At 48.4% G+C, this 12,187-nt stretch overlaps 2 protein-coding genes across 2 annotated transcripts; one reads left to right on the forward strand and one right to left on the reverse strand.

Annotated features, from left to right (window-relative positions):
* Positions 1–654: 654 nt before the first annotated feature.
* Positions 655–4,607, reverse strand: LOC135818425 (proteasome subunit beta type-6-like). The gene is made up of 7 exons (XM_065331796.1): positions 4,497–4,607; positions 4,359–4,426; positions 3,735–3,866; positions 3,368–3,497; positions 2,976–3,030; positions 2,389–2,478; positions 655–1,205 (listed from the first exon to the last, which is right to left on the reverse strand). Exons 1-7 carry the CDS (start codon positions 4,539–4,541, stop codon positions 1,078–1,080), a joined length of 648 nt encoding a protein of 215 aa, XP_065187868.1. The 5' UTR covers positions 4,542–4,607; the 3' UTR covers positions 655–1,077.
* A 2,005-nt stretch (positions 4,608–6,612) lies between these two features.
* Positions 6,613–10,826, forward strand: LOC135818426 (LYR motif-containing protein 4B-like). Its single transcript, XM_065331797.1, has 3 exons — positions 6,613–6,792; positions 9,341–9,461; positions 10,368–10,826. The coding sequence occupies exons 1-3, from the start codon at positions 6,707–6,709 to the stop codon at positions 10,437–10,439; spliced, it is 279 nt and encodes a 92-aa protein (XP_065187869.1). The 5' UTR covers positions 6,613–6,706; the 3' UTR covers positions 10,440–10,826.
* The last annotated feature ends 1,361 nt before the right edge of the window (positions 10,827–12,187 follow it).

A 12,187-nucleotide genomic window follows, 5' to 3' on the forward strand; every position in this document is an offset into this window, starting at 1 on the left:
AGCTAATCATTAAACTATAGTGCTCCAAGAGAATCTGATGTAGCCTATGGATGACAGGTGGGAACTGGAGCACAACTGTAGTATGCAAGACATATAATTATTACAATGACAACAAGTATGCACCTCCATTCATACATACTACTGCTGGACATTGAAATCCGATGGGATGACCGGGGCCGGCATCCTACAGTCCATTTCAAAACTATAGACGCGTAAGGTTTTTGAAATATTTTAAATTTGGCTGGAACTTTTTGAGAATAGTTTTCGGAATATTGCTCAGGATCGCTCCACAATTACTCTCATTATAGTTTCTAAACGATTGGATAACAGACGCCCAATTTGGAAAAATTTATGCACAAAGTGATCACAGATTTTATGTGGTGTAGATGCTGGCATAACGGTTTTTGCCTAGGTACGCGTCTATAGTTTTGAAATGGACTGTAACTGCTTTTAGGGCGTACATGCACTGTACATGTACCAGTACAGGGTGAAAATGGACAAGCAGTGCCAACCAGGGAGTCGTAAAATACCGGTATTTTACGACTCCCTGGTGCCAACGGCTGCAAGGCCAGCGCCCCGTGGCCGCTTGACTTCCCAGCGGAGTTCTATGTCCGCTACAGCTAGGTGCCCATCATACGCACTTGGTCACGTAAATATTTTTCGGAGAGAACATTTCAGAAAACATACATCATGATATGGGTCAATCGTTTGCTGTACAACATAAGCGAATCGACAAGCGCAGCTCAATACACTGCATGAGAAGCGATGCTGCGCGTGCCAAGAACGGGGTGAGCCGATTTTTGAATTATAAAACTATGATATGCGGCTCCGCGGAGGTAGAATGCAAGCTATGAGATTGGTGTGCGGTCATGTGACGGGATAAAAGCACGGACGGGAAAGCACTGTACATTGTCATGTGGGTTCCAAAAAGGCGCGTCTCAAAAAAAAGAAAAGAGGACAGCTAAGATCCAGCCACAGCTGCCAAGCTGAGTCGGAGGCGAAGAACAGCAAACACAAGAATGCAACGAGAGAAATGGTCAGTCGGTGGCAGCAGCACGCACCGGTGTCGTTGGTCTTCTAGCCTTCGTAAAACGTCGGGATTTCCTTGCCGGTTAGCGTTCGCCGTGCCACTCCGCTCTCGTCGATCGTCACTAGGCGGATCACACCGCCCGATGAGCCGTCGCGGCTCATGGCTAGGGACAGGGCTGTGGTGTAAACAGACAAACGGACGAGAAATAGTCTCGAAAGTGATCCTAAAACACCACCCGACAGGAAAACTACAGTTAGTAGTTGTGCCCGGTGAAATCCGACCCCTTGACGCCCTGGAAGTGGCGTGAATGCCGCTGGTCATACACATGTACAAATACAGTGATGTACTCAGAACTGGTCCAGGGCACCAGTTTTGCACTGTGGGTCTGATTTCAGTGAGCGCAACTACAACTAGTATAGTTAGTACACCGTCGAGTAATCACCCGTAATGGGTGGACGTGTTTAGGGTGATGAGAGGTTCGATACTGTAAAGCGGGATTCACAGAAGCTTTTTTGCGATGCGACACGCGATGCGACAGGCGCGAAACCGGGAAAACCCCAAATCGCAGCCATGTCGCACCCCACGCAACTGCCGCAACTGGGCCATCGCAGAAGTTGAGCTTGGCTCAACTTTTGCGATGCGATGCGATGCGACAAGCGATTTGGCGTACGATTTTGACCTTTTCTACAGCAAAGTTGTACAAAGGTGCAAGAGTTGCCTATAAATTTGTACAGGTTGTACCAAACCGCGCAAATATCATGGTGACGTACTCAAATCAGCAAGACTTTGCAAAAATTTGTCGCATCGCTGACTTTTTCTGTGAATGGTATTTCGCGAGTTCGCATCGCACGCGTCCGTCGCAGATCGCGTCGCATCGCGTGTCGCATCGCAAAAAAGCTTCTGTGAATCCCGCTTGAGTCGACAAATTTTCGGCCCCCAGGGCTAAAACACAATTCGGCTGCAACATATTTTCGGCCTGTACTGCGGCTGCCTATATACACTGTCACACTGAAACTTGCAAAACAAATTTCCGGCCAAATATGATCAGGCCGAAAATAGCCGAAAATAAATATGCGCCGAATATTTGTTGACTTACAGCATCACCGAGGTAGCTAAAGTACTGCTGGGTGCTGAAGAACGAACAGGCTATAATTTCACCAAGCACAGCATACTATATATACGCGGTGACTCAACTGTGCATAGAGACTAGAGTGTAGTACATGAAAAAAAAGAACGGCCCCAGGCTAGGAGGCTGCCCCCCCCCCCCCCCCCCCATCCCTCCCAAGTCTCCGGCACCCGACAGTGCTCTACTTCAGTAGCAACATACAGCATGCACTGAAGTGGTCAGGACAACCTACCGTTGACAACAAACTGCTCGCACTCGTCCCGTGTCATGCCGTCCTTGTACGCCGAGTCACAGTAGCCGTAGATGTACGTACTACCGGAACCTGGGGACAGGGGAATAATATCAGTGACAACAACAACAACAATCATGATGTGTGTGAAATGCAATTTAACACTAGTGTACTAGCATCAGTAGGCACAGAGACACACACAAACATGCACACGCACACACATACACACACTCTCCCCTCCCCCCCCCCCCCCCCCCCCCCACACACACACCATGACTCATGAGTGAGGCCCAAGTCGCACTACGTCGTCGCCCACGCAGGGCCAGGGGTCAGACTCTAGCAGGAAGCGTGCAGCAACCCTAAATTTCCATCACTTAGAGCAAACATTTCACGCAAAATAAAGCTGAGAAAAGTGAGCATTAAGTTCTGCAGCATCTGATGCTGGCTAGTTAGCTGTATTGTCACAGAAGGTGCATTTCTGACATAGTGAGACCGAGCCATCAGAGTGATATGAAGCAGTCGGATGGCAGAGACAAATGGAAGTATCCTATCGGAATGAAAGTACAGTGCTGCAGTGCTTAGGAACCTACCGCCAATGGCAAATGGCTGCTTGACCAACATTCCTCCAAGCGGGATGCAATACACCTGCACAATACACATACACACATGCACCGGCACACACACACGCACAGACAGACAGACAGACACACACACATACAACACACACAAGGTGCACGCAGCGACCAAAATCAATATCGACCTGTTTCCAGAAAGCCAAATGGGATATAAGTTCGAGTACGGGTGCTGGGCCCCAGCCTTGCTCCACATACAACAGAAACATCATCGGCATCAGCATCAGTAACATCAGCACCAGCAGCGGACAAGGAATAGCAGAGCATTCCGGGAATTCTCTATCCAACACCTGCGGACACCAAGACAGATTAAACAGGCAAAGAAATGACACACCCGTCCAGTAACTGACCTGTCCGCCATTGGCCTTATCCCAGCCGCCAATGATAATACCGGCACTGAGAGACTCACGGTACTCAAAGCAGTATTTACGGAACATGTGAGCGGCCTGCGATACTTTTGACTTGTCCTCTAGCTCCAGCCTGGACAAGGAAATACAATGAAAAGGTCCTTAGGGTCGTAGAGAGATATGAAAGTACACATGCGAGACATATCACACATACTTTTAAGTATGCACGTACACACACGTACGTACACACACACACACACGCACACATACACACACACGGAGTAAACCAAAGAAATACTGCTGTAGCCATCTTGATTGCACGGCAAATACACATGCATATCTAAACACACAGTAGCCAGTGGCAACCTACTCCAGCATTTCCAGCTCGTATTTCACGACGCCAGTAATGGCCTGCGTGTCTGCCGCAGATCCCGATCTACAGCAAAAGATATGGCTGGAGACTTCGGCGATCTTGTCCGTCACACGGTTGGCGACGTACGACCTGGATCACACCGGACAGACAAATACAATGAAACGCACGTGTTGGAGAACATAATTCCCTCTACAATAATTGTAAGTGAGAGTTTCCTTACAAACACACAAGTCATGAAACGTTTGTTCTGCACTGCAGTGCAAGCTTGGAATGTGGTGTTCAAATTTCTACAATATTGTACTGGGCACTAATATCTGAACATGCATAATATGTTGTGTAGCGAGTCTGCCCAGGAGCAGCCATCAAGGCTACTTGTGTCAATAGGAGTAAAGCTGGTACGGTGGGTGAGCGCTGGTGGAATGGAAAATTGAATAGTTTGGGTCCATTGAAACATTTGAAAAACAGTTTTCAAATGAACGTCGTACGTTTCAGGCTTTCCAAATACATATGCTCAATGAGAAATCAATGTCTCTCTAGATCCTGCTGTCCAATGAAGCCTTCGCCTGAACAAGTGGTAGCTCATACGGGTCCCAGCGGACTCCACAAGTCTTTTAGTCTTACCCTGTTGACGTTCTAGAGTCAGCACCTAATACAACGCCGCCGTCAAATTGAACGGCCATGATCGAGGTCTGCATGGACACATAAACAGAACCTCTAGCATCCTAACACGATGATCTCTAAGCAATCAAGCTCATTTACCCCAAGAGCATGGGCCTTCGACATCCATTCTGGTGAAGCCTCCATTTTCGTCTTCTCAACAAATTGCAAACTCAAATCCAAAACTGGCAAAAGCTTCTAGAAAAATGTTGAAATGACTCACTCAAAAAGTCGTTGTACGACCAAGCAGCAAACTTCAAAGTAAACTCGTAAAACCAGCAAAAGACGATTTGACGCAGAAGGTTTAGAAGGGAAGTTGGGGAAATGGGTGGAATTCACGTTGGAATCATCCACTGAAGTCGGATTAGCGACAGTTTACGAGGTGAAATCCTGCCAACACTGTGACCAAGAGTAGGGATTTCAGGCGGTTTTTTCTGAGCAGCGCTTTGCTCCAACTAACAAGTTTTTCTGAAGCATCTATGTGTAAGGACTGTCTACAGAAAATTTGAACGGAATCCAAGCAGTATTTCCAAAGTTATGAGCATTCAAACATAGCGCACCAACCTTGATGAACACACATACAAATTGGATCTGCAGGATGGCACAAAATGGAATTCCCATACTCCCTAGCAACACCATAGCAACAAATAAACTTCATCCGATCGTGGCCAAACTTGGATCAAGGATGGCCCTGGCTGTGACGGAACAGAAGATAAAAGTTTTTTTTCAAAATTCCAAATGACCGCAACAATGGCGTCCTTAGCAACGGCCCTAGCAACAGTATATTTCACGCATAATTCAACATGGTAATAGGTGGAATATGACAGAAATACGGCAAACGCAACATTTAAGTTATATAGTATGCATGTGGGAAACTAGAGGAGCAGACAGCAAGCTCTGATGTCACACAGTGCCCGTTTTCGGCTGCAACGAGTCAGAGACGCACATTAGCCGCACAACGACCTTACTAGAGGCTATTGAGTATTGTACACAGAAGCCAGCCAGCGGCGAGTATTTATAAGAGATAAGTTCAGTAAAAAACAGCCTGGAACAACCACGCACCTGTATGACACATGGAAGATCAAGTCTGGTGCCACACACAGGGTCAAGACCTGCTATGCCGGGTGCGGGCTCCAAAGCGCCATCATTTGCTGCGCCGGCATCAACATCAACTGTTGCTTCAGCACTGATATCAACGGCTGGTCCAGCATGGACATGAACTGTTGCAAATGTCCACACCTCAGCACATACGACTGCTCAGGTGTGGAAATTTGATAACACTGATATAATTTTCCAAACTTATACAATTCATGCAATTTGCAATCCTTGCAGCCTACAATTTTCCTTGCAGTTCAATGTTTCTTTCTTGGACAAGAATCAGACACAATATACGATTTTTCGTTCAGTGTGTGGTTATCTGCTTTACAATTTGATTGAGAGGCAGTTCAAAAGGATGACTTAGTAATTCACTGAGGTCGTCACTTGCCTTGTTCTTCAGCAAATTTTTTCTCCACTCTCTGATACGCCCGATTTTGTTCCTGGCAATTTTCACATCGTCTCGAAATCCTTTCCATCCACGACTGCAACTAGCAAAATCAAATTATGCTAACTCTACTTGGTATCATTTTTGCTTCTCGCCCTCAACGAGAGTTCAACTACTACTAGGCCATTCCTCAACTGCCTGGGACAACACCATGAACACAGAGGAAGACGGAAGTTAATCGTCTTTCTTCTCCACCTCCATACTGTGTCATGGCGTTCAACTTCAAAACAATTTCCGCGACCGAGCGCGACCCTTCATGCCGTCTGAAGGAACCTACCTAGACTAAATCGATGCCGTAAAATCTGATTCTGACTGCCGCTTGAGCGTGGAACCAAGGCAAACACCTCAAAAGCGACATTGAAATCTACAAGAATCTATCGAGATGCGTAATATCGGCACGAATTCGCCGTGTGAGGCACCAAACGAAAGCTTGAAACCTACTCTTCAACGGTGCGCCAATAAAAATAGCGATAAACTCACTTTCCCTACCTAAAATCTACGCCGAAGACCCCGCGCTGAGCTGTGCCATGCCTGGCATTCAAAAAGCATGCATGCGTGTCAAGGTACTTTTGCCCCCGCAGATCACGTGACTGAAATCCCTACTTGCCAAGAGTGCATAAACAGTTTATGGACTCATGCTGTGACCCATACGAACGGAAAATCAACGACATCGACACCCATCCAAAAAATAATTATTGTCATTTCTTGAGGTTGTGCAATCGGTTCTTGCTGTGTCAGTGGACTTGAGCTCTCTGTTGTTGATAGCGAAATGGCGGCCTCCGAGGCCAAGGTATTTCTTAGCCTCTACAGACAGCTCCTAAGGGAGAGTGGAAAGTTTTCCTCGTACAATTTTAGGTGAGTGGTGTTACAATTGAAAAAAATTATAATTATTTTGAATGCCCAATGATTATAATTTTGAATGATTAGATTGGGGAGTGGAGGGTACATTGGAGGTGAAATCCCCTGGACACGGATTGTCGCATAGTAATGAATCAGAGTAAGTTTCTTGTTGTGATTGCTTCTTCCCCAGTTGTTACCTCAGCTCTGCACGTGAGCGAAGGTAGCCCTTAAAAATTGTAGTACAATGCACATACGTGTATACTGGACTTGTGCAGGGGTTTGCACGTGTTTTGATTGCACGCATTTCGGGTGACTGTAGCCTGTGCGTTAGGATAGAACCCAGTAATGCTCGTTTCAGCAGTGTAATCAGGATGCACCTGCTCAGCGGCGTCCACCGATGTGATGAACCACGGACAAGAGCCGAATAAGCTGCCTGAGGTTGGCAGAGAGCAATTGAAGAGAGCGACTCAATCTGCGCACACCATTGATTGGCCTTCTCTTGTGCATAATCCTGGACGAAGTCGGGGATACCGACGTCAGACCCCAGGTAGCGGCTGCCGGATGACGCGACCTGAATGCCGGTGTCCGCAAACTGCTGGACAGCATCCTCATACGCTTCTGGTTTCACGACCAGAACAGACTGCGAAACATTAAGATGGTAGCCAAACGACGCTCCCTTGGACTGCAGCTTGTGCCACCGAGACCTAAGCGCAACCAGTTGACCACCAGTCGAAGAATCATCTGCATGCCAGAGCTGGCATACGCCAGGGTTAGTAACTGCATGCACTAACGTCAAGACTCCGAGGGCATTAAGTGGCATGGCCGGCGGATCTTCTTGGGTGGTTCCTTCGTTTGACAAAATGCATTCTCCTGTGACGTACAAGTTGCTGGCCTGCCGATATGTGTTTATCACCACGGTGGCAAGCGATGGACAGAGGTGGCGGACATTGCGTATTGCTACGTTGCGATTCAGGTTATTGAACGCATTCGCAGCATCCGCCATAATGATGCCGTCGGTATCATCTCTGGAGTAGACATCCTGCAGTGCATGCACCGCTGCCTCGATTCCAAAATCCTGTCCGGCGCAGAGTTGCAAACTGCCAGCGGCCACCTGGATGTCGTGATTGATGATGCGTAGGATGTTCTTTCCAGGACTCGCCTCAGGACCTCTCCAACGCCTATAGGCCTCACCCCTGGGTTCTTCTCCAGAGGGATCAGCCGTGAAGCCAGGTAGGCCTGCAGAGCCAGCGGGTCAACATACTGCGTTGTCAGTCGCCTTGCGCATAGAGCATCTGAGGCACCTGCAAAATTTGTGGACATCCAACGCCCCGTGTCTGCATTGACTCAAGAAGGCCCTGCTGCGCCCTGTGTGTTTAGTACAGCTTTCCGCACAACGCCTCGCGGCGTCAGAGCTTCAAACCTCGCAGGATGGAGCGGTATAGGGATGTCACCTTGTACGAGTGCTTCCATGCTGGGTGGTGCGCTATCCGGATGATTCGATTTGCTTCGATTTGAGGACATCTCTGACTTTGGCGTCACCAATGCTGTCATCCACGTCTAGGAGGCCTTTTCCGGCTGAGCCATCTAGTTCGCGTACTGAGAGCATGCACTCAAACCCACAATTTCTCTTACGAGCCCATCCGTTTTTGATCGGTTCGTTCCAGTACCTATGCGATCTCTAACTTTTGGCGCATGAACTCCAGTTCTGTACGAAAGTTCATTTCAAACCAGAGGGAAAGTGTGATGTTTGATTTTCCGCAGTTCGCGGGCTGCAGCTGAATGATGTAATGAAGGCAGCGCACCGTGCATCTGGCCCATAGAAAAGAGATCACAGTTGCATACTCTTGTTTATGGACTCTTGGCATGAAAGCCTGTTTTACGGGCGAAAACGAGCACAATAAATGCGATACTGTACCCAAATTAATAATAATGCAAACCCAGTAAAACAAAACCCTTTTGGCACCCGCAATCTCATTATCTGTGATCATAATAACAGATTCATGATAATAATACATGTATAATGATAATATTTTTTTACTCTTGATGATAATGATGATGCTCTTGTCTAAAAAAAAAGCATGCTTCTTGCATGCTACCGCGTTTGTGCGCCCGGAAAGGCCCCGGATATGAATCTAGACTGCCTGAAAGACATGCGGACACACACAGGAACCATTGCCACTTTGTCACCTGCTTTGACTGTGCATTTGGACATTTGGTATCACAACGGAATGCTCCATAGTGACACGACTTACCCTTCACAGTCAATGTAGCAGTGTGCAGGCGGTTACAGCTAAGGTGTGCAGGCGCCGCATGGTTGGACTCCTGACTGCCACATGATGTGATGCATATGTATCTGCTCTGCTCCTTGGAACCTCATATCATATCATGACCTGACTAGATTGTGCATCCTCAAGCAGTTATGTATTGTTCAGTTTATGGTGACCACTGGACTTTCAACTGTCCAGGAACCCCAGGAATAGGCTCTCTGGCATCTCTATGGAACTGTTTCTTGCTCTGATCGTGGTTGTTGGTGTGTCCTCCCCGTCGTGTTGGTGATGTGTAGGAATTACTTTGTACGACGTGTTCGAGATGACTTCCGTTCTGAGCTGGCCAGCGGCAAACCAGTCGTCCGAGAGGAGTTCCTCGTCAGTGCACGCGACATGCTGGCGTTAGTCCAGCGTCAGGTAAGCAGTGCTATGCTGTATGCTGTATGCTAGGCATCTGGATATGTGTGTGTGTGTGTGTGTGTGTGTGTGTGTGTGTGTGTGTGTGTGTGTGTGTGTGTGTGTGTGTGTGTGTGTGTGTGTGTGTGTGTGTGTGTGCACCTTTCACCATCAGTGTATTCGCACAATTCTCGGTATCTCTCGTCGTGAGCAATGGGAGGAGAGATTGTCGTCAGCATCGCTGAGTGAGCTGGCAGGGGTGGACGTCAACATGGCCGATGTGATCAGGAAGCACCGCTTGCGGTGGCTTGGTCATGTTGCACGGATGAAGGAGACCCGGCTGCCCAAGCAGATGCTGTTCGGCGAACTGCCCTGCAAACGCCCGCAACATGGTCCCAAGAAGCGCTGGCGGGATGTTGTGTCCTCGGACTTTGCTGTCATCGGTTTGCCTGAAGCGGACTGGTATGACACAGCGCAGGAGAGATCCACCTGGTTTCAGTGTTGTCGACAGAGGGTCGAGAAGGAAGCCCCAGACATCCCGTGCCCCAACTACCGCTGTGACAGAGTGTTCCGTGGTCTTGGTGACCTCAAGCGGCATGCGCCATACTGCAGATTTCGAGTTTAGAGCCTCAGCGTGAGGAAGCCATCGCTATCATTGCTACGGCAATGGGCGTTCAAGGTTCAAGGTGTGGGTGTGGGTGTGTGTGTGTGGTGTTGGTGTTGGGGGGGGGATTATGTGTGTGGGTGTGTTGGGTGGGGGGGGGGGGGGGGGGGGGGCAGGGGACTGTATTACGACTAGTGCTGCTGGTGCAGTCAACTGGACCTGCCTCACCACAAACACTCCTGTAGACTTTATACGTAGAACATTTCAACTCCCACAGTATGGATAAAAAAAGGATCTGATTTTTTTCTGACATTCCCGTTCAGGCCGCCGTTGGAAATATGTACGCAGCACCAAAGATGGTCTTAGAAAAGGCTGGACAGGCGACGCCAAAGTGATCGCTACATGCTGGCTACCGTGTTGAAGTTTGTTGATCGATCAGTTGCCCTAAGCTTCCAGTCACACCATCAATCTCACATCGCAGTGCTACGTCTGGTACTGCCTCCGTTCCTATTGATGTCAATTGCTGTTTGAGTGGAAGAGAGTGAGTTGTATTTAGTACCCCTGTATATAAGACTTTTCTAGCTCTGTATTAGCTATGCATTTTTTGTATAGGCTTTTTTGTTCTTGTTTGTAGTTAGACATCTGTACATAAACGTGTTTGCTATGTGTTGGATGTGTGCGAAAGAGCTGTTTTGGTAGCTCAGCACGGACATCCATGCTCTGAACATTATATTCTTTAGGAATTCCGAACAAACGTAATATGGATACGCTCCAAACTCTAATGAACTGTTGGCTGTTGGATTGGCGCGTTGCGGCTAAGAGTACATGCATTGGGAGAGGTTGTTTGTTCCGTTGAAAACCGGCGTCAGCTGCGTATGTCGTTGTACTGTGCTTGTTTTAGCACTTTTAGTGTAGCGGATATTGAAATCCATTGAGAGGTCAAAGCAACCACAAGCACTGCTGGTCCATGCTGACAGTGTTTTTTGTTTTTTAATTTTTAATTTATTTGTTTTTTTACTAAAAGCCATGTGGTGCACGCAATGGGAACATGCAGCAGCCATGGTGGTGTGTACATGAACGTGAACAGTGCATGTACGCGCTAAAAGCATGAGGGGGGGGGGGGGGGGGGGGGGGAGGTCAATAATACTGCACCGGTCATTTGACTTTGGATATACAGTACCTCAGCGATAAATACAGACTGTCTTGTTTTACACCAGAGGATGCACCCAGTGTGCTCAACACCGGGTAGTGTATTGCACAGCAAGGTCATTGCAACTCTGAGTTCCATCAGTGGAACAAGACTAGTTCGTTGAAACTCTAAGTGTTGAAACGAACCAGCCTACTTCCACTGCTGTGCTGAAACCCCTTGAATTGTATGGGGTTGTGCGATATTCGTACTACACTCTCTTTTTTCTGACCAGGGGAACATGTATCCTGCATGACTGCACCACACGTATTCCATCATAACCCGTTGAAGGTGCAACTAGATAAGTCTGGTCAATCCTGCATGCATCTACGCATAATTAATAATTATCACACGCACGCACATGCGCTCACATTGCCGTACACCCCCCCCCCCCCCCCCCCACACACACACACCTGGTCCTGGTAAACACTGCCATTACGGTCACGTGTCCCCTTGCGGGGCCGACAACATGGAATGACGAGCGACGGCAGAAAGTCGGCGATCTGCCGAGACGTCAGGGGCCATGTTCAATTGGCCCCACGAGAGAGCCATCTCCGGCAGCTATGGATTTGGAAGCCACGAGTAGAGCGGCAGCACCGACCACAAGCCCCACAGTGGGCCTTGCAACATGAGAGACGGAGCCGGACACGCGGCGGCGGCGGAGGAGTAGGTGTCAGCTGAGCAGCAATGGTGGACACCGCTGTTTGGCATGGAGCTTGAGACGATGCCGTGGGGAGCGCCTGGGAGATGGGGCACTTGTGGACCACCAAACCTCCAGCACTGCCCCCCCCCCCACACACACACGTTGCCGTACACACACACACACACACACACACACACACACACACACACACACACACCGTTGACCTTCCGCTTGCCACACTGCCGACAGCCAGCATTGAATAGAAGGTCCTCATTTTCCCTCAGTGCATAATGGTTGCAAAGAAACATGCATGA

Source organism: Sycon ciliatum, chromosome 5, assembly GCF_964019385.1.
Source record: "Sycon ciliatum chromosome 5, ocSycCili1.1, whole genome shotgun sequence".
NCBI lineage: Eukaryota > Metazoa > Porifera > Calcarea > Leucosolenida > Sycettidae > Sycon > Sycon ciliatum.

Excerpts from the sequence above, each read along its gene's own strand:
- LOC135818425 (XM_065331796.1), bottom strand. The coding sequence starts at position 4,541 with ATGGAGGCTTCACCAGAATGGATGTCGAAGGCCCATGCTCTTGGG. Across the intron at positions 2,479-2,975 it reads GCAGCCATTTGCCATTGGCG|GTTCCGGTAGTACGTACATC; the intron begins GTAGGTTCCTAA and ends CCCTGTCCCCAG. Across the intron at positions 1,206-2,388 it reads CGAGCAGTTTGTTGTCAACG|CCCTGTCCCTAGCCATGAGC; the intron begins GTAGGTTGTCCT and ends TTTACACCACAG.
- LOC135818426 (XM_065331797.1), top strand. The coding sequence starts at position 6,707 with ATGGCGGCCTCCGAGGCCAAGGTATTTCTTAGCCTCTACAGACAGCTC. Across the intron at positions 6,793-9,340 it reads TTTTCCTCGTACAATTTTAG|GAATTACTTTGTACGACGTG; the intron begins GTGAGTGGTGTT and ends GGTGATGTGTAG. Across the intron at positions 9,462-10,367 it reads TGGCGTTAGTCCAGCGTCAG|GCCGCCGTTGGAAATATGTA; the intron begins GTAAGCAGTGCT and ends ATTCCCGTTCAG.